General features: G+C 51.1%; 1 protein-coding gene across 5 annotated transcripts; it reads right to left on the reverse strand.

Annotated features, from left to right (window-relative positions):
• Positions 1–161: 161 nt before the first annotated feature.
• Szrd1 (SUZ RNA binding domain containing 1) lies at positions 162–24,700 on the reverse strand. Of its 5 annotated transcripts, none has more exons than XR_015620033.1 (5): positions 24,623–24,700; positions 7,322–7,371; positions 5,532–5,783; positions 3,644–3,746; positions 162–3,043 (listed from the first exon to the last, which is right to left on the reverse strand). XR_015620033.1 is itself a non-coding variant. In XM_087550729.1 (4 exons), the coding sequence occupies exons 1-4, from the start codon at positions 24,671–24,673 to the stop codon at positions 2,941–2,943; spliced, it is 456 nt and encodes a 151-aa protein (XP_087406855.1). In that variant the 5' UTR covers positions 24,674–24,700; the 3' UTR covers positions 162–2,940.
• Between the last annotated feature and the right edge of the window lie 239 nt (positions 24,701–24,939).

Raw genomic sequence — 24,939 nt, forward strand, 5'->3', positions numbered from 1 at the left:
GCCCCCCATACCTCCAGGTTTGAGGCTGAGGCAGGAGCCCTACAGTGATGGCTTTAAGCCAAGTACCCCAGAAACCTCAACCTCTGCCAGAGCAGGGAGCCCTCAGGGCCGGACAAGCAGCCACAGTATGAGGTAGGAAGCCAGAAATGAGGACAAGTGTCTGACAAGTTTAAAACATGTATTTAAAATACAATTTATAAAATGCTTAATCTGCCGACTCAGGAGCCCGCGGTGGGGGTTAGGGTGAGGAGCTGCCTGCTACACCAGCAGAGCAAGACTGCAGGGTGCGGCCCTCCCTCCCAGTCCCTTCTGTACAGGTGCCCAAGGGCCCGCCCCCTGGGTCATATGACCAGAAGCAGGACCCCAGAGGTTTTCTTGAGTCTCTGCTTACCAGGGAGACTGGATCAGCCCTGCCGGCCCATCCCTGAGCACAGCACCCCCAGATGGGGCAGAGCAGGGTATGGCAGGGCAGGACAGGGCTGGGCGGGACAGGTGGGCTCTGGAAGGGGCTGATGGCAGCAGATAGGGTGTTGCCTCCTGCCTGCAGGTGGGGAGCACCCTGATTGAGGGGACTGAGAAGGGCTGGTCACCAGACCCGGACCCCCAGCTCCTTTGGTTATAGGCTGACATCAGAGTAGTGGCTCATGGGAAGCGGTTAGCTGGAAGGGCTGAGGCCTGGCTCATGGGGTCCAGGAAGAGCTGGGGGAAGGGACAGTACCACGAAGGCAGACAAAGGGGCAGCAGCCTCAGGGTCCTGCCCTTCATCCCCCTGGGGATTTCCAAGCCAAAGCCTGCAACTTACTCAAAGACAGAAAGAGAGAAAAAAGAAAAAAGAAAAAAAAAAGCACTTATGGAGTTATAGACAACTACAAAAAATGGAAAACACACACACACAAAAATAAACCCCACAAACACACACACAAAATCCAAACCGTTTCCCGCGCCCCCCACCCCCAACACCAGTCTGTTTTCCTTCTTTCCTTCCTTCCTTTAGTCTTGCCCGGCCACCTCTCCATCTAGAAGGCCAAATGCATGACTGCTGGTGGGCTTGGGAGGTGCAGGGGCACTGTGGGCGGGGCCTCCTTTGGCCAGACTGGGATGGGAGAGCCACTCTTGCACACTCTCCATGTGCAGATGCTGCCTGCCCTTGGCTTCCACTAGAGGGGACCAGGCAAGCAGGGTTCTGCACCCTTCTCCAGAGAAAGGACAGTCTGTCCTTCAACCAAAACCACTAGCCCCTGTGGGCGGGCCCTAGACGCTGAGCTAGCAGCCCTCCTGCTGAGGCTCTGTTCCAGCTCACTCACAGATGGCCCCTGGTTTCAGGCAGGTCTAGGGCTGTGTTGGGGAAGGGCTCTTCCCAAGGGGAAGGTGATGTGGGCCATTGCTACAGGGCACAGGCCAGAGGAACCAAAGGCAGTATGATCCTGCAAAACTCAACACCTTGGCTGCTATGGCTGCCCTAATCCCACACCACACCACCCACTCCCAAACCTGAGTGCTGGTCAGGAGAGGGGAGGCTGTCAGGCTGGCTGAGGGATAAGGCGAAGTGCATTGGAAGAGACTACAAAGCCAGAGAGCACCTATCGGGACACAGCCGCCCTCTCAAGCCTCTCCCACCAAGAGCCAAAGCAAACCTCCAGGCTCGGGAACACAAATGGCCTTCATGTCAGCCTTGCTCTGCTAAGGGAAGGGCAGCTGAGCCCTCTGAGGAAACTGTCTGAGGAACCTGTTGGCCATCTGCCTTTGCAATGCAGTTTTTTCCGATGCTTCCCCAGCTGCTCTCGTCCACTCATTTCACCCAGGCTATGCTCCTGTATAGCCCCTGAGCCGGGACTGTCCATAGACGTGGCACGCCACAGGTCCTTAAGCGTTCCATCCAGTCTTGCTGGAAGGGACAGGCCTCTCTACCTTCTGAGCTCTCCAGGCAGAGGCCTGGAGTTCTGGAGCCAGACTCTCTCCTGGGCTTGGGCTGACAGCCAACACTGGACAAGTGTCACCACTGCCTTGCTGAGCCCAGAGTCACTCTGTGCCCTCCTCGAGAAGCAGCAAACCTGGCTGGTAGGGGGCCAGCCCACCCTGAGGGGTGTGGGAAGGGGAAGCTCACCACTTTCCCCATCTCTCACAATACTAACGTGGGGTCAGCCCCTCCCCCAGGTTCTCTGAGCTATCTCTATGTGACTTAGCTGGGACTTAGCTGGAGGAAGATGACTTAGGCACAGATGCTCATCTATGGGGGGCTCCCGAGCCCGGCCTCTCTTCTGGGTGGCAGTAGGAATACAGAAGCTAAGCTCATCAAAATCCTATTGGTTAATGTTTCTAGCAAATTTCCTAGAAACATCTTTTAAGTGACTACTAAACTACCCTTTCTCAATTAAAAATTCATTAAACTGCTAAACCCCTTCCATGCACTTTTTCTTGCAAATCAGGTATTTGTATTAAACAAACAAAAATAGGAAGAAAAAAAAAGTAAGGATATTTTCAATGGAACTTACTTTAAGTGATGGCGACATGCACTTGGGGTGGGTGGGGGAGTTCTCATTTGTGTTTTGAAATCCCAAATTAATGAGCATGATAAACTGTTATTGCTGGCACTGGCTTTACCCCAAGCGGCCAAGTGGCACTGTCTGACCCTCTACTCTGAGTCCTTGGTAGGTTCCCCTAATCCTCCCCTAATCCCCACCCTTTCCCTTTCTATTGACTTGGGACAGCCCTTGTCAACATGCCAATCACAGTGGGAAGGGGGGGAGGCAGAGGTCACAGTGCATGGGGTTCAAGGTCACAGTGGGCGGAGCAAGGGGGATCACAGTGCAAGTAAGTCAGGTTATTCCCTCTGCTCAAGTCCAGACGTCTGCCACAGCAGTGCGACCCATGGCAGACAATCCAGGAGGCGGTGGTGGTGGTGGTGGCGGCGGCGGCGGCAGCAGCCTTTCTGGCCTGCATTTATCTGCGCTGTTTGAAGCCTTGTGACCCGTCAGGACCCAACGGCTGTCTGATCACATTACTGGGCTGCCTGCTATCTTCGGGTTGGGAGATCCTGGTTGGCCTAAAGGAAGATAAAAGGAAGGCTTTGAGGACAGAGAAGATGCCCAGATTCATTTGTGTCTGCCACACTGAGTGTGGGACACACGTGCATAGGTGCATATGTGTGGCCAGAGACCATCAGGTACCATCCTCTATTCTCCACTTCTTCAAGACAGGGTCTTTCACTGAACCTAGAACTCACCAGGGATCAATTTAGGTACCCCCACGCCCGCTGTCCCCCATACCCCCCCCACGCCCGCTGCCCCCCAGTGCCAGGGATACAGTCACTTGTAGCCTTGTTTGGATTTTATGTGGGTGCTGGAGATTCAACTGGGGTCCTCATGCTTATCTTATAGTGCAGGCACTATGGAGCCACGCCCCAGCCTGAAGTCCCTGAACCTTAAAATCAACCCATGGTTGAGGCTGGGGATAGCAGCTGACTTGAGCTGCTGTGCCTGCTTTGACAAACAGGCTAGGGCATGCACTTCCCACTTTGACAGCTCCGGTGGGAAGGAGGAAGCGGTCAGCAGCCGCCCTTCAGGTGCCATTGCTTATCTGTAGGCAGGCAGACTGTTCCAGGGTTGGGCCCCTAGCCATGAGCTCAGGAGTGAGCTGCACCCACCTGGCTGACTCCTGTTTCCCTCCAAACCACGAGGCTAGCTGCTGACTCCTAGTACTAGAGAAGACAGAAGGAGATGGACTTTCCCACTCCAGACAGGTGCAGACTAAGAGGAGAGAACACAACGGACGTTCCTTCAAAACAACGACGGCACTAGACATGGCGGCACCTGCCCGTAACAGTGCAAGGGAGGCAGCAGGACCCGAGTGCGAAGCTGCCTAGGCTACACGGTGAATTACGCCAGCTTGTGTAAAAACTTGGTTTCAAAAAGCCAAAAGCAAACCAGGCATGGTGGTGCAGGCCTTTAATCTTAATCCCGAACCTGGGAGGCAGAGGCAGGTGAGTTCACAGCCAGCCTGGTCTACATCAGGGCTAGACCCTGTCTCGGGAAAGAATAGCCAGAGAAAGCCCTCAAAACTAGAGGACTGGGTTACGCTCAGAGGCTGGCTGCTTGCTTAACAGGTTTGCACCTAAGTGTGCAGTCCTCAACAATGGGGGGAAAAGAAAGAAGAGTCTATTGTGGTGTGGCTGTCACTTTACCATCAGAGAAGCTGAGGCAGGAGAACTGCTAGGCCAGCCCAGGCTACAGGGTGAAACAGTGCCTCAAAACACCAAAATTATGGGTTGGCCCTGTGCCTCAGCGCAGTGCCTGCCAGCATATAGAGAGCCCTAGGTTTGACTGCAGCCCCTGCAGGCGAGAGGACAGCTGTAAGCCCAGCAGACAGGAGGTAGGGCAGAGGGATTGGCATTCAAGGTGGTTATTTCTACAACTCTGAGTTTGAGGCTAGCCTAAGCTATATGAGAGCCTGTATCAAAAACAAAAACCAGGCTTGTGTGTGCCGGCACCAGCATCTCAATCTTCAACCACATCGTCCTCATTTATTACGTGCAGTGTTCTGTCTGCATGGATGTACATGCACTCATGATGCCAGGAGAGGGCACTGGATCTCATCATAGATGGTCATGAGCGCCAGGTGCTTGCTGGGAATTGAACTCAGGACCTCTGGAAGAACAAGCAGTGCTCTTAACCGCTGAACTATCTCTCCAGCCCATCCACACTTAAAACTTTTTAAAACTTATTGTACGTAATACATGCGCACCCCAAAGCACAAGTACCTCCACTGTCACTGTGAGGGTTCCAGAAACTGAACTCCGGTAACCGGCAGGCCTGGCAGCCTGAGCCCAGCTTGGAGCTGGGTGCTGGGATCCTAACGCAGGTCCTCAGGACAGCAAGCACCCCACTGACTGAGCCGCATCTCCAGTCCCCAAAGGCAGGAGCCTTTTTGTTGTGGCCAGGTTTCTCTGTGGCTCTGGCTGTCCTGGACAACTCACTATGTAGACCAGGCTGGCCTGAAACTAACAGAGGTCTAACTGCCTCTGCCTCCTGAGTGCTGGGATTAAAGGTGTGTGCAACCACTGCCTAAAGGTATGTTTAACAATTACTATTTCATCAGAAAGTAACACAATACAAATCTAAAAATCTAAAAAGAGTAAGAAAATTGAAAAAAGACACAAGTAACAATTACTGCAAAAGTCACTGGCATGGGGCTGCTGGAGACCCAGGCAACGATACTGGGCTTTTCTGGGGCCTGGGCAGAATTCAGCACCTCACAGTCATTTGCTCACTCAACGCTGGTGGGCAAGGCTTCGAATGACCCCACCCCTACTTCTGAGATCTGCCATCAGGTTAAGTGGTTGTAACCTGTGACAGAGCCTGACTCAAAGCCCATCGGCCACCACACTTAACACCTGACAGTGCCCTAGGATGGAGAAAACTCTGCTACTCCAGTGCTTGGCTCTTAAGCTAAGGACCTCAGTTCGATTCCCAGAACCCACATAAAGGTGCCCAGCAGGCTGGTCCTCCCTTGCCACTGCTGGCACCTACACTCACCTGTCGAGGATGGGTTTCTCCTGCTCCTCCTCAGGGCTGGCACTGCCTAGGATCCGTCTCCGAGCCTCTGCGTACTCTGCCTCCCGCTGTGCTAGGGACTTGACAGGAAGGGCTGGCCTGCTGGTGGAGTTGGGGCTGCTGACCACACCGTTGCTGGTGGGCCTCTTGAGGATGCGGATCTGTGGAGGGGGCCCCGTGGGAAGGCTATCGTCTTGAATCACAATGGGCACTTTGGGAGGAGATTTGGATTTCCTGCTGACAAAGAGCAAACACAGCTTCATAAATCCCACAGTGAGCAGAAGGCCCATCTGAGCCCCACACCCTCCTCGCTGTCTTCTCCCTTCCTACTAACTCTTCACCTGGCCTAGGACCAGACAACTGGACTCCCACTCATCAGGCAGGACAGCAGCCTTGCCTCCAGCAAGTACTCCAGAGATCTAAGCCTGCAGGTCACCACCCCGTGGTCCTGGGACTTCCTCTCCACGTGCATAACAGACCCAGCAAGCACCATTTTGCCCTCGAGGCCAAAACATTTCACACCCAAAATTCAGTGACTTTGATGAAAACCCCAGCTTCCTTACAGAGACCAGAGTGTAGGAGGTTGGTGAACGGGGAGCCCCTCAGCCCAGGTCTCCCACAGCATGTGCTCGAAATGAGACAATACACAGTTACCTGCCGTGCCACTCAACCTGGCAACAAGCAAGACAAGATTTACCAAACTCTCTCTGCCTTCTGGCAAGTGACCTGTGCCTCTCAAGAGACAGGCTACACCAGACCAGCAAGTTACCGCCACACAAGAGCCTTTGAGCAGAGAAGTCTCCCTTACTGGGGCTCTCTGCTCTAACGGGCAGCGGCGGGGCTAGGATGAAACTGCTTAGCAATGCTCAGAAGAGAAGCATTGTCCAAGGCTGGGAGACGTGCACATCAATGCCAGGTGGCCACAGCAGAGGTCAAACTCCCCAAACACAAAGAGGACCAGCAGCACAGGGAGGGAGCACACAGAAGCCCCAGATGAGAACAGGAGCAAGGCGAGAACACCTTCACCAGCCACCGGTGCTTCCCCAGCTCCTGTTCACAACCATCCAGACAAATGCCAGAGCCTCAACTGTCAGGAGGGTGGAAGCTACATGCTCTGTACCAGATACAAAGGCCCTAGGTGTGTGGGGATGACAGGGAAAGGGTCTGGGGCCCTGGGGAGTAGCTCCTGGGAATCTGCAGAAGCCAGTAGTCTGATCACAACAGCAGGGAGTGTAGACTCCCAGAATCCCCTGGGGGAGGAATTAGTCAGTTCTCTGTTGCTTGTTCCTGGGTTACCTAAGCCCAAAATCACCCTCTGAAACCCACTAACCGTGCTACACAATGGTGAGAAAACAATCCTTAAAGATCTCCAAAGAACTTCCTAGAATCTTCTCTTCCAAGATATTCTCATAATACCCTAAGCTGCCAAGCCATCAAGGACACAGGCTCTTCATGTCACAAAAGACACCAATACCATAGGAGAAACAACTACCCACACCTTGGAGCCACTGGGCACAGCCACACATAAACCCAAATCTTGTCACCTCCCTCTTTCCATCAGACAAGGGTCCAGTGAGGCGGAGACAGCTGCAACAGTCTCACCTCAAAGCCTCCATCCAGTGTCCTCATGGCCCGCCTACTGGGAGGAAGTGCTAGCTGCCCAGGAACCTAACACCTAAGGCTACCAGCCAGCTGGAGAACACGGCCTGCCCGGCCTGCCCAGCTCTCCAGTGGCAGAGAGCACGAGCCCTCACGCCAGACAACAGCCTTACCTCTCCTTTTGTGTGATCTTCAGTTTTTTTTCCAACCGTCTGTCTATTTCCTAGAGGAAAAAAATGTATATAAAAGTGGAAAAAAAATCTCTCTCAAATAAAACCTTAAGTCTTTATTTTTCCAAACTAAGGGCAGTGTTTTCTCTCTTGTCAGGGACTTGGCTGTGCCCTTCAAACAGCCCTGAGGTTTGGGGACCTGGCTCCCTTTGAAGGTCCATCTCCCCTTAGCCCCACGAGCACAGCAACAGCTCTGGAGATCATCGTCAAGTGGGTTTTTTATTTTTTGCACAGCCTCCAGCCAGTCTCCTGTTGTCTCCTTCAGACTCACTCCAACTTTCTCAACACACAGCTAACCAAGCCACCTCCCAACTCAAGTGCTCAAGGGACCACATCTGAGCTCTGCCTCTCCCATCCCCCGAATCTACCCTCCTTGTTTGCACTAGAACAGGACTGAGCTGTCAGTGCCCAGGCCCCACCTGTCTGCAGCCTCCTCAGCCTCCTCAGACCCAGGAGCTCCTCCTCCTCTTCTCAGATCCCACAGTGCGTTGAGTGCCTGCCCCCTGGTGGTTAGCTCTCCCTTTTACATCCCCTCATAGCCACGTGTGTCAACTAGTTCATAATCTAGCACATGAGCTTTCCGTGGCCAGCACTTAGGGCAAGAAGCCTGCTCTTTGTCTCCATGGAATCTGAAGGTGAAGCAGAGGAAAGAGTTCTCACCAGAGCTGTCACAAAGTCACTATTGTAGGAAAGGTAAGAAACGAGCCTGAGGAAGAGCAGGTGAGACTCATCAATACATGGAGGAGCTCAACTCCCAGCACCTGAGCCTGTGGCAGCCTCTACCTAGCGAGAGGAACTCCAGATGCCTGCAGTGAGAGCACAAAGTCTTAATCCCCAGGCTGTGTCAGTCCCTCCCTCTGACAACCAGAGAGCAGCCAGTTCCTGGAGGGGAAGGGCTATGTACTCAGCAAACGGCTCCCTCAAGAGTGGCCACTGGCTACTTCGCTGGCAGGGGATCTGGCAAGGTCAAGACACTTTTTTGGTTGTGACCACAGTGGAGGGTGGCAGTGGGGGCTGTTCCTGGGTGGAGACGGAGTACTCTTAAGTGCCCTGTAATACAGGACTGCTGTGCTCTGCTCAGCACTATGTGCTAAAGTCGTGTGGAGACAGTTCAAGCTGGCCAGTCCCATCCGTCTAAAGCTTCCCTGGCTCACCTAACGATTGCCTAGGGAGAGAAACAGTGTTTAGCACAGACAGCTGATCATCATGAAGTGAACCTGGCGTTCAATCCACTGGTAGAGAGTCAGAGACAATCAGGCCAACTTTCTTTAAGTGTTTTCTAGAAGGTTCTTTCCTAATTTGTGTCTCTTCCAACAAAACAAAATTATACTGCCTGAAGCTACCTTTAAGTTTGAGCATTGCCTCTCATTTCGGGCAACACAACACACTGTGCTCGGGAGGCACAGCAAGTCTCCGGGGCACCTGGAAAGGCGGGAAAACCTTCCGCCCCGTGCCGGCTGGAGCACAGCTGTGCCATGAAAGTCAATGCATACACAGAAGACATGCACAGCAGTAAGAAAGTAGCGAGAACGCTTCTGACAAACACACTGATCCTACACCAAGCCTCACTCCCGCAGAACCATGTCAGTTCAAGGGCAAATCCAAATGTCTTACACTAGCCTAATGCCTGCCTATTCCTCCTGCTTTCTCACAAGCAACCTCTTTATTTGTGGGTGCCAGCGTGTCTCAGTGTCTGTGCAGACATGTGCTGGTGTCCGTGGAGTCCAGACAGACGATGCAGCTGCACTTAGATGTTTGTGAGCTGCCTAGTGTGGGTGCTGGGATTTGAACTTTGGCCTTCATGGCTGAGCAGAAAGTGCTCTTAATCGCAGAGCCACCTTTCCAGTCCCAAGCTTCCTTTGCTAACTCCCCCTGCTGATTCCAGTCTCTCCATCTTAACCACTTCAGCATCTGTGAAATTTAACTTTCAAACAGGATTGAAAGCCAGCACCTGCAACAACCAAGGTAGGAGCGCAGCTTTATTTGCAGGGACAAATTTGGGGCAACAAAGGGGTGGCAGATCACAACTAAAGACAGGGACAGGCTACTGCCACGGCTTGGATGACAAGACTTAGCACACTATTTTAAGAAATTCTCAACTCATAGTTATTACAGGGGAAAAATCTGAATCAGGTGATTCTTACTTTCCTATCACCACAAAGGTCACAGGGTCCAGACAGACACAAGCTGCTCAGACACCCTGATGGAACCGAGCTTCCTTCTTCTCTAGGGCTACAGGAAAGTCATCGGACTGCCCAGTACCTGCACACAGACCTGCATAGAAAGAAGCCTTCCAGAGGACATAAGGAGCTAGCTCTGAGTAAACTCTGTCCCATTTTGTAATAATTAGCACATGCTGCATACAGTATTGCTGTTTCTTTTTTATTTTTTTTTTTTGGTCCGGAGCTGGGGACCGAACCCAGGGCCTTGCGCTTGCTAGTCAAGCGCTCTACCACTGAGCTAAATCCCCAACCCCATATTGCTGTTTCTTTAAAGTAATACCCCGACACTGAGGCGAGCTGCTGGCTGGGAAGGTCTTTAGATTTGATGTGGTCATTCCCCAAGTCACATCACTGGCACTGCAAGAACTAAAACTGTCATAACAGCCATACTGTCAGGCAGGGGAGCCAAGGTGGGGGTGGGGACTCCTGTCAGGTCACAGAGTGACACATCAAGCTGAGCTGCTCTGGTGGAGTGGAGCTAACTGTCCACAGGCTATTCAGGACAGTGAGAAGGGAGCCCACTCTGCACGCAGCTGGAGAGGGAGGGCCCTGCACCAAGTGTCTGTCAGTCTGCTTGCTCATTCTGGGAAACTGAGCCCAGGTACAAGAAGAACAAGCAGGTCTCCTCCAGAGACACAGGCCTATCTGTTGGGTCACATGGGGAAGAATGAGCTTGGAGGGCCCTGCTAACAGCAAGGACCAAACTACCTCTTCCTCTCTCCCTCCCTCCCTCCGTCCCTCCTTCCTTCATTTAAACAATGTCACCAGCCTCTGTCACAGTGTCAATGTCACTGTGGCTAGGGCAATAAAACCTGCAGCTCTGACCCTGCTCTGAGTAGACCCAGGACAAGGAGAGTATGAACATGCATGTGAGCTGACGGTCGTCTGTGGTGCTGTGCCTTCCCCTGGAGAGGTCTCTGGTGGCAGGAGAGGAGACTGCTCTGGAGAGTGAAGTGGATTCCTTTTCTCTGGGTCCACACCCATGTCAAAGATCAGCGCCGAACCCGAATCCCGCATGCTGACAGGCTTTCCGCAGTGAGCGCTGAGCGCGCCTGTGATGCCAGTGTGCGGAGGCTAAGGCGGAGGCTGAGGCGGGCTGAGTTCTGGCTCTTCCTTGGGTCAGTTTCTCCACGGATAAAGCAAAAGATTTCAAAGGCGGAACAACCTAGAAGTAATGCAGCCTACACAAGGCAACCGGGTCTCAGAGACAATGAAAAGAACAAAACCCAGGCTGCTCCCTGGCCGAAGAGTAACAAAGGCAGACAAAGGGGAAGCCTGGTCCGGAGGCAGATGTTTGGGCAGGATGGTCCTTTGGGAGGTAATCGAGTGTCTACACCCCCAGGTGAGTGAAAGCAGACACCACCATCTCCAAGTTTGCTCCTCTGAAGGGTAGCACAGCTTCTCTGGCTGTTGACGCTCTCTAACCTCACAATGATGCTTGTAGAAAGCCTGGCTGGAAGCTGTGGTGGAAGGCAAGAGCATGAAGGGGAAAGGATCATTCGAGGAGGGCAAGGCTATGGAAGGGCCTCACATAGCCTACCTTCTTATTGTTAGTTTTTCGTGTGCTTCGCCTGCATGGACCGTGTCCTGGGAAGCTGGGGGTGGGTTTGAGAGGGGTGAGGGGTGGGGATGGAAAGGCAATGCTTCCACTGTTAAAGCCCTGGCTGCTCATCCACAGTCCAGGTTCAATTCCTAGCACCTGCACGACAGGTTCCAACTGTCCCAGGGGATCTAATGTCCCCTTCCTTCTGCTCTCCACAGGTACCAGGTGTGCACAGTGTACAAACACACCGACAAAGACACCCACACACATAATAATTGGCAGAGTGGCACACATCTTTAGTCACAGTCAGAAACAGGTGAGCCAGCTTGGTCTACACGGCAAGTTCCATGAGAGCCAAGTGTAAGTAATAAATAAGACTTTGTCTTGATAAATAGATTTTTTTTTTCTTTTCTTTTTTTCGGAGCTGGGGACCGAACCCAGGGCCTTGCGCTTCCTAGGCAAGCGCTCTACCACTGAGCTAAATCCCCAACCCCGATAAATAGATTTAAAAGCTTAACATTTACTGTGTGCACATGCTTGTCATGGAGCACGTGCAAAAGGCAGAGACTATCTCCAGGATAGTCTCTTTTCCCTTCTCTCCTCTCTCCCTACCATGTGGGTTTATGAACCGGTCATTACCTGTGTAGGAACAAGGGAGACAAATGGGACCAGGTCTGTGTGAAAGGAAAGGACAATTAAGACCCAAGGTTTGCTCCTGTAACATTAAGAGGTGGCCAGAGCCAGGTATGGCAAGCCTATGCTTGCAATCCTAGCACTGAACAGGCTGAGGTCAGATGCTCATGAGTTACTGGTCAGCCTAGACCACATAGTGAGTCCCAGGTAAAGCTGGGCTACAAGATCCTAAATCAGAAAAACAAAACAAAGAAAGCAAACAAACAAACACCCCCCAATGAGCTGTAGAGATGGCTTGATGGGTAAACTGGGGATTTGAGTTCCAATCCCTAGCACTCAAGACAAAGTCAGGCAGTGCTACAAGCCTATACCCTAGTCCCAGGGGGTGGAGATGGTCAGATCCTAGGGGCTTGCTGGGCAGCTAGTCCAGCTGATATGGTGAGTTCCAGGTTTAGAGAGCCTGTCTCACAGAAGGCATAAGGTAGAGGCTGTGGACCAGACACAGGGGCACAATGTGTAATTTCAGCGCTGGGCTTGGGAGGAGAAAGAGTTGCCATAAGTTCCCAGCCAGTCCTCATGGCAAGACCTCACAAAATTAAAACTGGGCTAGAGACTGCGTGGCGCTTCAGAGTGCCAGCTGCTCTCGAGGAGGCCGAGTTCTGGTATCCACATCAGGTGGTTTACAACTGCCTGAAACTCTAATTCCAGGGGATCTGAAGATCTCTTGTGACCTCTGTAGGCACCAGGATGCATGTATTCATACTGGTTACACAGATACACACACATACAAGTAATAAATCTTAAAAAATAAAAGGGGGAGCCAGGCAGTGATGGGCTACAGAGAAACCTTGTCTCAAAACGCTAAATAAATAAATAAATAGATAGATGGATGGATGGATGGATGGGGGGCTGGGGAGATGGCTCTGTGATTAAGAGCATTGGCTGCTCTTCCAGGTCATGGATTTGACTCCCAACACCCACGTGACAGCTCACAACCATCTACAATGTAGTCGCATGGGATCCAATCAATGCCCTATTCTAGTATGCACACATAAATACAGACAAAATGCTCGTATGGTCTCGGTGTGAAGTGCAGCATGGAGACCGCCACAGTGCACCTTAGATGGGAAGCCCGGTCTCCTCTTTGGTTAACCTAGGGATGGAGCCCTGAGCCACGCACACAGGAGACGGTGAGTAAGCTCCCCACTTAGTCCACAAGGGTAGGAGGGAGTGGCTTGTCCTTTCAGGAGCTTGAACTGCTCTTGCCAGTTCTCCACCCCCCCTGCCTCAGTGTCCAGCCAAGACGGTAGCTGCCTCAACCTAGTGCAGAGCTAACAGGACCTTCTCTCGTGATTACTGCAACCAACCTAACCCAGAACAGCCCCATAAACTGCTTCCAAAGAAACTCTGGCCCTAGATTAGAAAGATCCCCTTTTTACTGGCAATATAGGTAGTAAGTAACTCTTCTCAGATAACTTCTACCTGTCTGTCAGTTTCTGGCTTTCTCTCACACAGTGAGTACGTTCCACAGCTGGGCGGACAGGAAGCACGTCTCCGAGCTGACCAGGCAGGGCTAGGGAACCGGATGTGTGAGGCGAGATGTAAAGAACAACAGGGCTGGACTGGTATTGCCTTTAATCCTAGCACTGGAGAAGCAGAGGTAGGCGGACGTCTGTGTGCTCTAGGGCAGCCTGGTCTATGTAGCTAGTTACAGGCCACAACAGACATAGGTACCCATGTCCCTGGTTCAGGGTGGCCAGTGTTAGAATTCAACAGAACTGTGTCCCTGGTCATGGTATGTCATGGCATGTCATGGTTCCCAGGAACCTGGGCAGGATTCCGGCTCTTCCTGAGGTCCTCAATCTCACTTAGGGACAAAGCAAAGGAATTCATAAACTCAGATGGCTCATGGCTAAACTCCTAGGATATGAGAGCCCGAGGCAGGAGGACTACTATGAATCTGAAGTCAACAACTTCATAAGGAAGAACCCATGTGTAACCCATTTGTAATCACAAGAAGGTTGTGGTGCCCTTAAAGGAGCATCTCTAGTGCAAATGTGCAACCCACAGAGCTCTCCAAACACCTGCAGAGCCCGTCCTGCATGCAGTCCTACAGTTCTACATGTCGGCCAGCAGCGGCCCCTGTTCATTTTACTTACTCTGGCAGCCCCATCCCTGGGGAAGTACCCAAAATTCTGGCACATCGGGTTCAAAAATTAAGCAAAGGTCCAAATGGTCTAAATTATAAATACTGATGTATGTGGTTTTGATGCCTTTTAAAAAAATATTACAAAAGCTCACTTGTGGGGAAAAGTCAAACTACATATGGCTAAGTTCAAGCATCCATCAAATCAAAGCATCCAGAGAGGATTAGAGATGGCCACTGTTTGCCTTTGACTGAGTGAGCCTGTTTCCATTCCGTTCCCCACAAAGCCTCCCTCCCTTCTTTGTTACTTCTGGAGAGTTAATTAAGTGGGTCACCACAGGTCACAGGATCGGTCCCCTCTGAGGAAGTCTAGGCTTTGTCAGTGCCTTCCCTCTGAGTCCACCCTGCTTCCCTAAGGAGGGAGAGAGCTGGGGAGCATCATTTGTGGAAAACCTGCTGCAGCAGATGTCGTCGGTCCTGGGGCCTGGAGGTGAGCAGGCCAGCTAGGCTGCTGGGCAGAGCCAGAGAGTGGGAGACATGAGCAAACCACAGAAGCTGTGTGCTGTGGCAAAACCTGTGCATAGCAAGTGACCCTGCCATGTAATGCACAGCACATGGATCAGATAGAAGCAAGGAGAAAAGGAGCTCAAGAAACTGGGAAGAGGATGAAAAGATTAATAGAGGTAAAGTAGAGGAGACGACGCCTCCCCAAGGGTGCCACTGCAGAACAAGTTTCCTTAGCTGTCAGGGGAAGGTTTCCCTGAAACCCCCTTCCCACCAAGGCACAATCAGCTCTCAGGGTGTCTGCTCTAACCTGGTACTGGGGAGCACTCTGACACTCCCCCCTGCCCTAGATCTAGTTATACACCTCTTAAACGGGGGGCCACACTGAGGTCACTATTAAGTGCCAAATGCACACCAGATTTCCCACTTAATTCAGAATGTGAATTAGTATAGTTATAATATTCTAATGATTAAAAAATTAAATTTTGTTTATTTTATACATTTGAGAACCTACATGGTATTATCTACCATCCAGGTGTCTGGTGCTTGTGGGGCCAGAAAAGAGCATCAGATCCCTTGAACAGGACTTACAGGCTATTGTGAGTCACCACATGGGTTCTGGGAATTGAACCTAGGTTCTCTGCAAGAGCAAGTGCCACTGAGTCAGTTCTAGCTCCATATTTAAAAATCTTTAACATGGATTACATGATGGAATATTATTACTTTTGATATATACAGTAAAATTTAAATTACTAGGCTGGGTATGGTAGGTGCCTTATAAGTTTAAGGTCAACCGGGTCTACACGGCAAGTTCCAGGGCTATATAAGTCTGTCTCAAAACCATAAATAAACAAACAAACAAATGCCAGGAATGGTTGACACACACCTTTAATCCTAGTACCGAGGAGGCAGAGGCAGGTGATCTAGGCAAGACAAGCCTGGTCTAATTAACAAGTTTCTAGACAGCTAGAAGAATATAATAGAGAGATGTTTCAAAACATATCAGACAGACAGACTCCCGTGGCTCACAAGTACTTTCCTCTGAACGTGGCTTTACAGTCTAACAGTATAAGATACGGTCCACCACAAGGGGAGGGCACTGTTTACTGAAGGCCACAGATCTGCCTAAAGCAAGCAGCACTTCCCAGGTACCCACTGCTGGTGTAGGCCCTGCCTGGCTTCAGTCAAGCCGAATTCCTACTCAGCCACGGAGTGCATAGCTGCCAGACTCATAGATTTTGAATTCTCAATCCCTCAGCCTCCCAGAAGCACTGACTATCCACAGCTTCTTCCTGAAGAGCTGTTTCTTGACCCATATACTACTCTTCAGAGCCTGTCTCTGCCCCCAGAGACTCTTTCTCACCCTCTTGACCCCTCCCCTAATAGGCAGGTTCCTTTGCTCTCCTGACCTCTGAAGGCTGGAGGTCCCAAAGTTCAGACCCCTCTGCTACATCCTCCTTGGGCTTGGCTTCTTTCATTTATCTGTTTGCTTGTTTGTTTTATTTCAAGATGGATCTCACTATGTAACTCTGGCTGTCCTCCTGCCTCTGCCTGTCAAGTGCTGGGATTAAGAGCCTGTGCCACTGTGCCTGCCTGCCTTTCTTTGTTTTAATTATGGTTATTTATCTTACACAGGTGGAGGTTAGAGGTTCTCACCTTCTACCCTACCACTTGCCTCAACCACTGAGCCTTCTCACTGACCCTGAATTGGTTTCTTTTTGAGATAGGGCCTTGCCTGTAGGGGAGACAGATCTTAAACTCACGGTAGCCTCAGCCTCAGCCTCCTAAATGCTGGGATTATACAGACACCTGTTACAGTGGCTATACCTCATCTACTCATCTAGGTCCAGAACTTTACAAACGCTGACAGATATTTATAGGGCAGATGGGCTCTCCCACTCTTAGGAGGTATAAACGTAAGACTCTGCCCACCCAAGCCTGCTTCTTCCACCATCACAGCAACACAGACTTGCAGCAGCTCAGGCCAAAGTCTTGGCCTAGTACTACAACTACTGGTTGGTTCTGCTTTCAAAATACACACTAAACTTTCTTCACAGTGGTGGTTCAAGTCATCAACAAACCCTGGCTCCTGCCCATTCCACCTGAATTCTCCATGGAAGGCAGAGTGAGCCTTAAAACTGACTGTGGCTTCCTGCTGCAAGGCAGTACCACACCTAATGTCCCCACCAAATCTGGAGCCCCAGTGCCTTTGACCTCATGGGCTACTTTCCCTCCCCATTTAGCCGCCACATGAGCCTCCATTGTTCCTCAGACAAACACAATTCTGCTCCAGCCTCAATGCCTCCAACCACACTCAATGTCCCCTGCCTGGAATGCACTGGTGGGGCACAACTATTTCTATCCTGAACTCTCATCTTTTATTTTGTCCTGGTAATTTTGGTTTTGGTTATTTAAGACAGGGTCTCTACATAGTGCTAGCTGTCCTGGAACTGGCTATGTAGACCATGCTGGCCTTAAACTCAGAGATCCACCTGGCTCTCTGGAACTTAAAACACCCCTTCTGCCTCAGCCTCTCCAAACCAGAGTTTCAGGTGTCTTGCCATCATAGCAGTCCTTTTACCTTTGACCTTCTCAGACCTAGCTTTACAAAAAACGTACTCTGCCCCAGCCATTCGTGCTTCCTGTGCCTCTAAATCCATTTGCCTTTCTCGGTCAAGCGTTTGTATAAAACATATGCCGGGGATGTCACCAACAGAGCTTTGTGAGCAGACACGTCACACTGGGCCCAGGAGCCTAAAAACAATGCCCTACACACCAATCTGCTAACAGTCCTCATGGAGCAATTCTGGAGCTGCCCCAGTTTTACAGATGGAAGAGAACCAATTCTGAGAGGTTATGTCACAACACAGTTCCAGTGTGGACTGGAGCCAGGATCAACTGGGCTTGTCAGTGTCCAAGGAAGTGACTACACACTTTCAAACTGGAGCTAAGGCTGCTGGGGGTGCAGCTCAGAGGCAGAACATGAAGCAGGCCTGGATGAGACTGTTCAATATTCTCTGTTAGGCATGTGAACCAAGTGTATGTACTCCTCGGTGGGACAGCAGGGTCTGCAGTCTTGTATGTGGCACATCTTCTGGTCACCATCTCCAATCCCTGCTGCAACCATAGGTGCAAATCAGTCTTGCGGCACACTCAAGAGACAACTTGACAAAGGATGGAACCAACCGGCTTCTGCACCAGGCAGGTTCCCGTGAGCCCAGGTTTGTTAAGAAAGGGCCGGATGACTTCATGGCCAGCCAGGCAGCAGCAAAAGGAAATCTCTCTTCAGCAGAAACCAGACCCAGTAATTTAAAAGGACCCCAGCTGAGGTCTTCAGAAACTGCCAATTGCAGCCCTGACACAATGGAATGTTTGCCTTTGGACACTTCATGGCTAAGTGTGGGAGGGAATCCATGCAGGTCAAATAAAACAGGGCAAAGTCTCTAGCACTCCGCTTTGTGGGTTTGCTTTTCTTCATTGTTTTACTAGTTTGGTTTTCACACAGCACTGGGCAACTGTACATTAGTACTCAAAAACATGGAGCAAGAGAACCCCTAGACAGTCTCAGGACTTGTGAGCCCCCAGGGTTTGGAGACACACACACACACACACACACACCCAGAGCACAGCCCTCACACCATCACTCTCCAGCCTCTAGGCCTTCAGGTTTACAAACGAGAAGGAAGCTAAGAGGAGGAAGGAAGCTAGCTGCCCCAGATCAGACCTGGCACCAACCCCCAGGCTAAGTGGCTTCTGTGGCCACACTGGGGGTGAAGAATCCATTCTTCCTAAGGAGGCATCTCCACTTCTCCCAGAGAAACTGACAAGTGGGTGGGCTTTGGAGACTGAATCAAGTTACAATCACAACACCTCCAATTGTATTTGACCCAAGGGTGCGCTTATCAAGTCCAGCTTAGAATCAATCACTTCAGCAGGCAGAAGTGAACACAAATGAGTCACAAGACAAAGAGGGTCCAGAAGAGAGAGCAACCAGGACCCACAGGAAGGCACTCAAACCTAATCATGAGCAAAAAATATTTCTATCTCTCTTTCATCAGGTCAAGTGTTAAAAACGGTATTTCAGGGCTGGAGAGATGGCTCAATGGTTAAGAGCGCTGACTGCTCTTCCAGAGGTCCTGAGTTCAATTCCCAGCAACCACATGGTAGCTCACAACCATCTGTAATGAGATCTGATGCCCTCTTCTGGTGTGTCTGAGGACAGCGACAGTGTACTCATATACATTAAATAAACACATCTTTTAAAAAAAAAAAAAAAAAAAAAAGGTATTTCAAGCCAGATGAAGGAAGGCTGAGGCAGAAGGATCACAAGTTCAAGGCCCACCTGGGCTACACAGCGAGACAAAATAAAGGACTGTCTTGTTTAAGATTTCCAGCAGCCAGGGTTGGGGATTTGGCTCAGTGGTAGAGCACTTGCCTAGCAAGTGCAAGGCCCTGGGTTCGGTCCAAAAAAAAAAAAAGAAAAGATTTCCAGCAGCCAGCACCTCACTGGCAAGTCACTGTTGTGGGTGTTAAAGCTGCTCACCCCTGTTGAAGCAGGTCAAGCTCAGGTGAGAACACGGGAGAACTTCAAAGAGCCAACAAAAGAAGCATGCTGAAGCTCTGACAAGCAAACGGAAACAACTACAACAAGGTGCAGGACCCAGGGGTTCTGGGGCTAGAACTGACCTTCCTTTCTTGGAGCAGGGACAGAGCAACTTCTACCCTCTAGGTTGGTGACAATGAGCACTAAGGTACAGTTAAGGTACAGTCAGACTGACTAGAGTGAGCTCATGCCCCAGTCTCAGCCCTTTCAGAAAAGGGTGGTAGTGTCTGTTCACCAGCGAGCCACGCAAACAGGCAACAGGAGCAGAAGCGCCAGCTGGAGGATCTCCAAAGACCCATAAGCCACGAAGGCCAAGTCTGACTCTCAGGTCCATAAAGAATGACAAGCTGACCTCCACACACTTGCAGACAACTCGCCCCAGCATCAAGGCTGCTACTGTCCACATTTACCACTCTTCTGGGAGCAGAATGGCTTACTTCCTGCGTGCAGATGGGACACGATAATGTGCACACAAACCACTGATGGGACTTGTTCCCTATTTCTGTGGCGTCTGGTTTCTTAATGTTTGGAACCAACAGCCTGCAAGAACGAGATGTTAAGAAGCTGTGTGTCAGAGGCTAGCAGAGTTAAAACTCTTTGCGCAGTGAAATCTCTGGGGTTACTAACAGGGCTTCTGATGGCATGCCAGGTGGTGCTCTTCCCGGCCCCCACGCCACTACCCAAGAACAACAGCGGAGGGCTTTGGCTGTAAGCTCAGTGATACATTCCAAGGTCAATTCCTCATACCAGAAAAAGAAAGAATAAATTAGTTTTTAAAAAATTTTGTACTTTGGCCACAACCAAAGTATTAAACTCAATCTCCTCCTAGGAAACCAACAAGTCAGTCTCAGTCTTGACAGGAGAAAACTAACGCCCACCAGTGAGGAAAGCATTCAGAAAACTGTGCTTTGTGGAGGCTGGCTACCTGCATCAGAGGGCTGCTGCTCGCCGAGGGGGCCAATGTCCTTTAGAGGAGGGACTATTAAGAGGCCTGGCCCCCAGAACATGTCTGGGTCACTACATCTCCACAAAAGCGACTTTCTCTTGCAGGATTTCACCAACAGCTTTAGAGAGACGCTTCTCTCCTGCAGAAGGAAAAGCAAGGCTACAGCCCACGGCAACCATGGCAGCTCCCTCAAGAGCCCAGAGCATGCTGAGAACACGGCCCCCATGCAGCCCCAGTGAAAAGGACTGAGAGCCACTGCTGAAAAGCTCATTGTCCTTCTTTCTCTGAAGCCACAGGAAAGCAGATCTCTTTCCAGAGGTCAGGTTCAGCCAACTCACAGCCATCATGCCTCAAGTGGCCAAAAGCTCTGGGGAGAAAAAAACCTTCAGAGAACACTGTAGATCCCAGGACTCAGGGTTGTGAAAAGAAGGGCAGTGCTGAGGCCTTCAGGCTCAGCAGAGCAGGGTGTCCAGACTAACTCACCTACTGTCTTGTGCCTACTACACAGCCAACTGCACACACTCCAAAAGAAGACAGAATAAAACAAAACACCTTAGAGAATACAGCCACTCCACCCAAGAAAAGGAACAGATTTTATCTCTTAAATGAAAACCCAACTCCCCCTGGCCTCTGCTAGAGTCGGACAGAGGTAGGGAGACAGCGAATTCAGCTTTCCTCCGCTTTAAGGACAAAGTTGCAGCTTCCAGAAGCGAGTTCAAAGCGCCCCTGCAAACCTCTCTGGCTGCATCTTTTTCCACTGCGTCCTGCCAACCTTAGTGTCTCCAGCCAGGAGGAAATGCTTGCAGTGTGGGAAGCTCTCCACACCGCCTCATCTATGTGTGTGCTGGCCACACCACCACCTGCCCAGCGATCAGACAAGGCGGCTCTATTCAGCTCGACTTTCAAATCTTCATTTTTCTTCCCCTCGCCTCCCCCTGCCCCAGTCTTCCCACTTGCCCAGGCTGGCCTCAGACTCATGACCCTATGGCCTCAGTGTCCTGAGCCTTGTGGTTACAGGTGTGCACCACTATTCTTGACTCTTGGTCTTTCAAGGCTGGTGTGGACATAATCTACACAAGACCCCTGGTCCCAGGCATGGCACCCACTCCTTCACCTTCTACAGTGCACACAACTGATACAATGTCTACGGACGCTTTCTCACAGGGCCAAGCATCACTGGCAGGGCAATGTCTGGACAACTGGCTCACAGGAGTGGAAAGTAAAAATGCATTTGAATTCTCAACCCAGAAGACTAGTTACCTAGTTACCTTTTTACTGGAAGACATTTATCGGGCTTGGAAATGAGCTCAGTAGTAATCTCTTGCCTGGCACATATGAGACCCTGGGTTTCATTCTTGGCGCAGGCAACATATAAAGGGCTGGGGAACTGATAATGGAGGCGCACAGCTATGATCCCAGAGGCAGGAGGATCTGAGTTTAAGGTCAGCCTGGGCTTCACAAAGACCCTGCTTTTAAAAAGGAGCTTAAGGGTGCTGATGGCACGTTCAATTCTGGGAACCCATGTGGTGGGAGGAGAGTCAATTCTTCTAAGCTGCTCTCTGACCTCTCCGCATACCAATTCCCCAAAGCACACACACACACACACAACAATAAGTGTGGAAAAGATACATGTTCTTCCCCTTAGCTGCTTAATTTGGGGGGGATATCAAAGGAAACTCTGGGGGTTCATGGATACTGGGAAAGGTCAGAGTGCCTCACAGCCACCAGCCTAGCTCTATCTCTCACCCCCTTTTCTAGTTGAGGTGGTTTATCAACAAGGGAAGATAGGTCACTGTCCATGTATTTCTTTTGTCTAAATAACTCTGTGTTTAACTAGCTTCAAACCATCACTACCGAAGCTGAGTGTGGTGGTACACACCTTTAATCTGAGTTTGAGGTCACCCTGGTCTACGGAAGGAGTTCCAGGACAGCCAGAGCTACTACACAGAGAAATCCTGCCTGGAAAACCAATCGCTGATCTATTTTCTGGGGCAGGAAGCTGTCTTCTAATTACAAACTACTCCTGTTGCCACTAGAGACTTGCTGAGGAGGACAAAGGCCACAGGTCAAAGTTCAAAGCAGATGAAGACTCACCTCAGAGTAGTTAGTGCCTGTGCTTAGCAAGCACAGGCCCTGGGTCTGACCCTCAGTGCCCTCCCTCCCTATCAGTAAGGTGTGAATCAACAATGACTCAAGTCAACATTTTCACATCCCCACCACTCGCATTTCTAAAGAATCATTTCTCGGCAAAAGGCACACTACACTCTCTTTAGAGTGTGGCTGTAATCCCTCAGGAGGGAACACGCAAAGGAGCCACTGTACAGTAGGGAAGCAGTCACAGACGAAGCAGCGGCCTGGTTAAAATCCACCTGAGGTGACCCTTCAAGCCAGCCCTTCCACCAGTGCACACCACACTCTACCCCGGGAACTTTGAAGACACTCAAGGGGGAAAAGTGACGTCAGATCTGACCCAGCCAGAGCCAGCGCCACTGTGCTGCAGGGCAGGGATCCTCTGGATCTGCAGTCTAGACACTCAATTTTACATCCAGCCAACTCCCAGTCACTGATCCCTCTGCTTCCACCTGTTTCCTTCTGTTTGTTTGTTTGTTTAGGGCTTTCTTTTTTGGAGGTCAGGCACATTCAAAACTCACTACCGGAAGGGAGACAGGGTAATGTAAAGCCAAGAATGTTTACACCAGCAACCACCTGCCCCTCAAAGACACCAAAGCAAACATATGAAAAATGAAGGCCAGCGGCTGGAGGGATGGCTCAGGGGTAAAGAAGTCTGCACTGCTCTTGCAGACTAGGGTTTCCTTCCCAGCGCTCCCATCAAATGGCTCACAATGGTCTGTGACCCCAGCCACATGACTTCTGGCATCCTAGAGCACCCACACATCCACGAGTAGAGAATGAACACCCTCACTTTCTCTAGAAATAGTGAGTGGTGCGTGCTTCCAATCCCAACACTGCCCTCAGGAAGCTGAAGCAGGCAGAGCTCTGTGAGTTCCAGACCACCTGGTCTACAGAGCAAATTCCAGGACAGCCAGGGTTACAGGAAACCCCATCTTTTCAAAAAAAATAAAATAACAAATACATAAAAATCAGAAAAAAGTGGGTTTTTTTATCTTTTCTATTTTTTTTAATGCAGGAGGTGACAAGAGGGGTGTCTGGGTGACAATCCTCCCTCCTAGTGGCAAGCCATAAATGCCTGTACCGGAAATTGTGCATTTTCTGGCATAAGTCACTATTGCACACATTTCCTAACAGGCAGCACACACTCGAAAACATTGGTGGGATGAATAAATACCTAAATGACACTTGTCACTCCCTAAAAATCTTATTTGCTGCTGAGTGTGATGGCGCATGCCTTTAATTTCAGCACGCCAGAGGCTAAGACAGTCAGATCTTTGGATTTTGAGACCAGCCTGGTTTCCTGATTTCCAGGACAGCCACGGCTACATAGAGACCTTGTCTCAAAAATACCAAAAGCCAAAAGAAACTCTTTCTTGATTCAAGGGGAATGTATTCCTTCAAATGCTCGTTAATGCTAAGTGGGAGAACATCACCAATCTTTCGAGAAATGCTGAACTAGCGGAAAAAACTTCGAGACCAAGTTTCAACATTCCTGTGAAGATACAGCACTGCTATGCTGGTCAGAAGCGTTAGGGGCAGACAGACCCAGCTCCTCCTCTATCCTTGTTTATGTGACTCCCCACGCATAAGCTTTTGAGGTGAATGTCACCGGAGCCCAGCCCAGCCCAGGCGCGGACACATGGTCACCAAAGAGACATTTCCGTCTCCACGAGGGTTAGCGTCGAACTTCAAACTCTGAAATTACCACGATAAACACGAACCTAAGAGACAAGGTTCCTACTTAGGAAAATATTTTTCATTTCCTATAACTTTTGGAGGCAAGCAAAAACTCCCAAATCATACCGATCGGTAATCTCCCCTTCTCCTAGCAGGCATGAGGCTATCTTACAAATCACACCCTTCTTCCCTTCCCTCCCCTCCACCCAGACGAACGTAGTCCGAGATCCGCCCCACTGCGCAGATCTCTGGGTGGGTCCCGGGGAAGAGCGGATGCTTGCAGAGTTTAGGGGAGCTCCGCTGAGATCCCCGGGAGACTCGGAGTAAAACTGAAAGAGGAAAAGGGAAAGGAAGAGAAAACCCAGGCTCGCTCACTGGGGCGGAAGGCGCACAGTGGCGGGGGATTTCGGCCCAGCGCCCAGTGGTCCCAGAGGACACATGGTTGCTTGCTCCCCGCTGTCTCGGGGCCTCCTCCCGCTCTTCCTCCGAGCCAGGCACGCCGCCCGAACCCCTCCCTCACCAGACAGAGCACAAGAACTTTAAAATGGTCCCTGGGGCGCGGGGACTAGAGAGAGTTGCCCCGGGGTAGAAGGTGGGGCGCCTTGAGCGACGCGCACACCGCTGGGCGGAGAGGCACCCGGCAAAGGTGGAGGGAGAAATGGAACGCGGCCCCTTTAAGAGGCCTTCGCGGCGCTCCGGGACCGGGGGCCTCTCTTCCACCTCCCGCCCGGTGTGGGAGACCCTTCCTTGGGGAAAACTATCCCCAGACCCGCTCCCGGGAGGCTTCCCTCACGCCAGGTCCGCCGGCCCTGCCGCGGGGCGGCAGCTCCTCCTTACCCCGCTGTCTGCCGCCTCCTCCCAGCTCTCAGCGACCTCCTCATCTTCCATCTTACTCGCCGCTTTCCCTCCTCCCCCAACCCCTCCCCGCGCCTGCGCCTTGAAGCGCGCTGGGTCGCGGGCGGAGGCACGCAGGGCTTTCCTCAATGGACCACGCCCCCTCCCTCACTCAGCCCGGAAGAGGCTCCAGACTAGGCCCGCAACTAGTCTGGTCTGCCATCTTGGAAAAGGGCAAGGAAGTCAGATAGATCTCCATCTTTTTTGAGGTCAACACGCTCTCTGGTTTACTGAATGAGAGAGAGTTCAAATGACGTTAC

This window comes from Rattus norvegicus, chromosome 5 (genome assembly GCF_021556685.1).
Source record: "Rattus norvegicus strain SHRSP/BbbUtx chromosome 5, alternate assembly SHRSP_T2T, whole genome shotgun sequence".
Classification (NCBI taxonomy): Eukaryota; Metazoa; Chordata; class Mammalia; order Rodentia; family Muridae; genus Rattus; species Rattus norvegicus.

Excerpts from the sequence above, each read along its gene's own strand:
- Szrd1 (XM_087550729.1), bottom strand. The coding sequence starts at position 24,673 with ATGGAAGATGAGGAGGTCGCTGAGAGCTGGGAGGAGGCGGCAGACAGC. Across the intron at positions 7,372-24,622 it reads AGGAGGCGGCAGACAGCGGG|GAAATAGACAGACGGTTGGA; the intron begins GTAAGGAGGAGC and ends TTTTTCCTCTAG. Across the intron at positions 3,044-5,531 it reads GAGAAACCCATCCTCGACAG|GCCAACCAGGATCTCCCAAC; the intron begins GTGAGTGTAGGT and ends ATCTTCCTTTAG.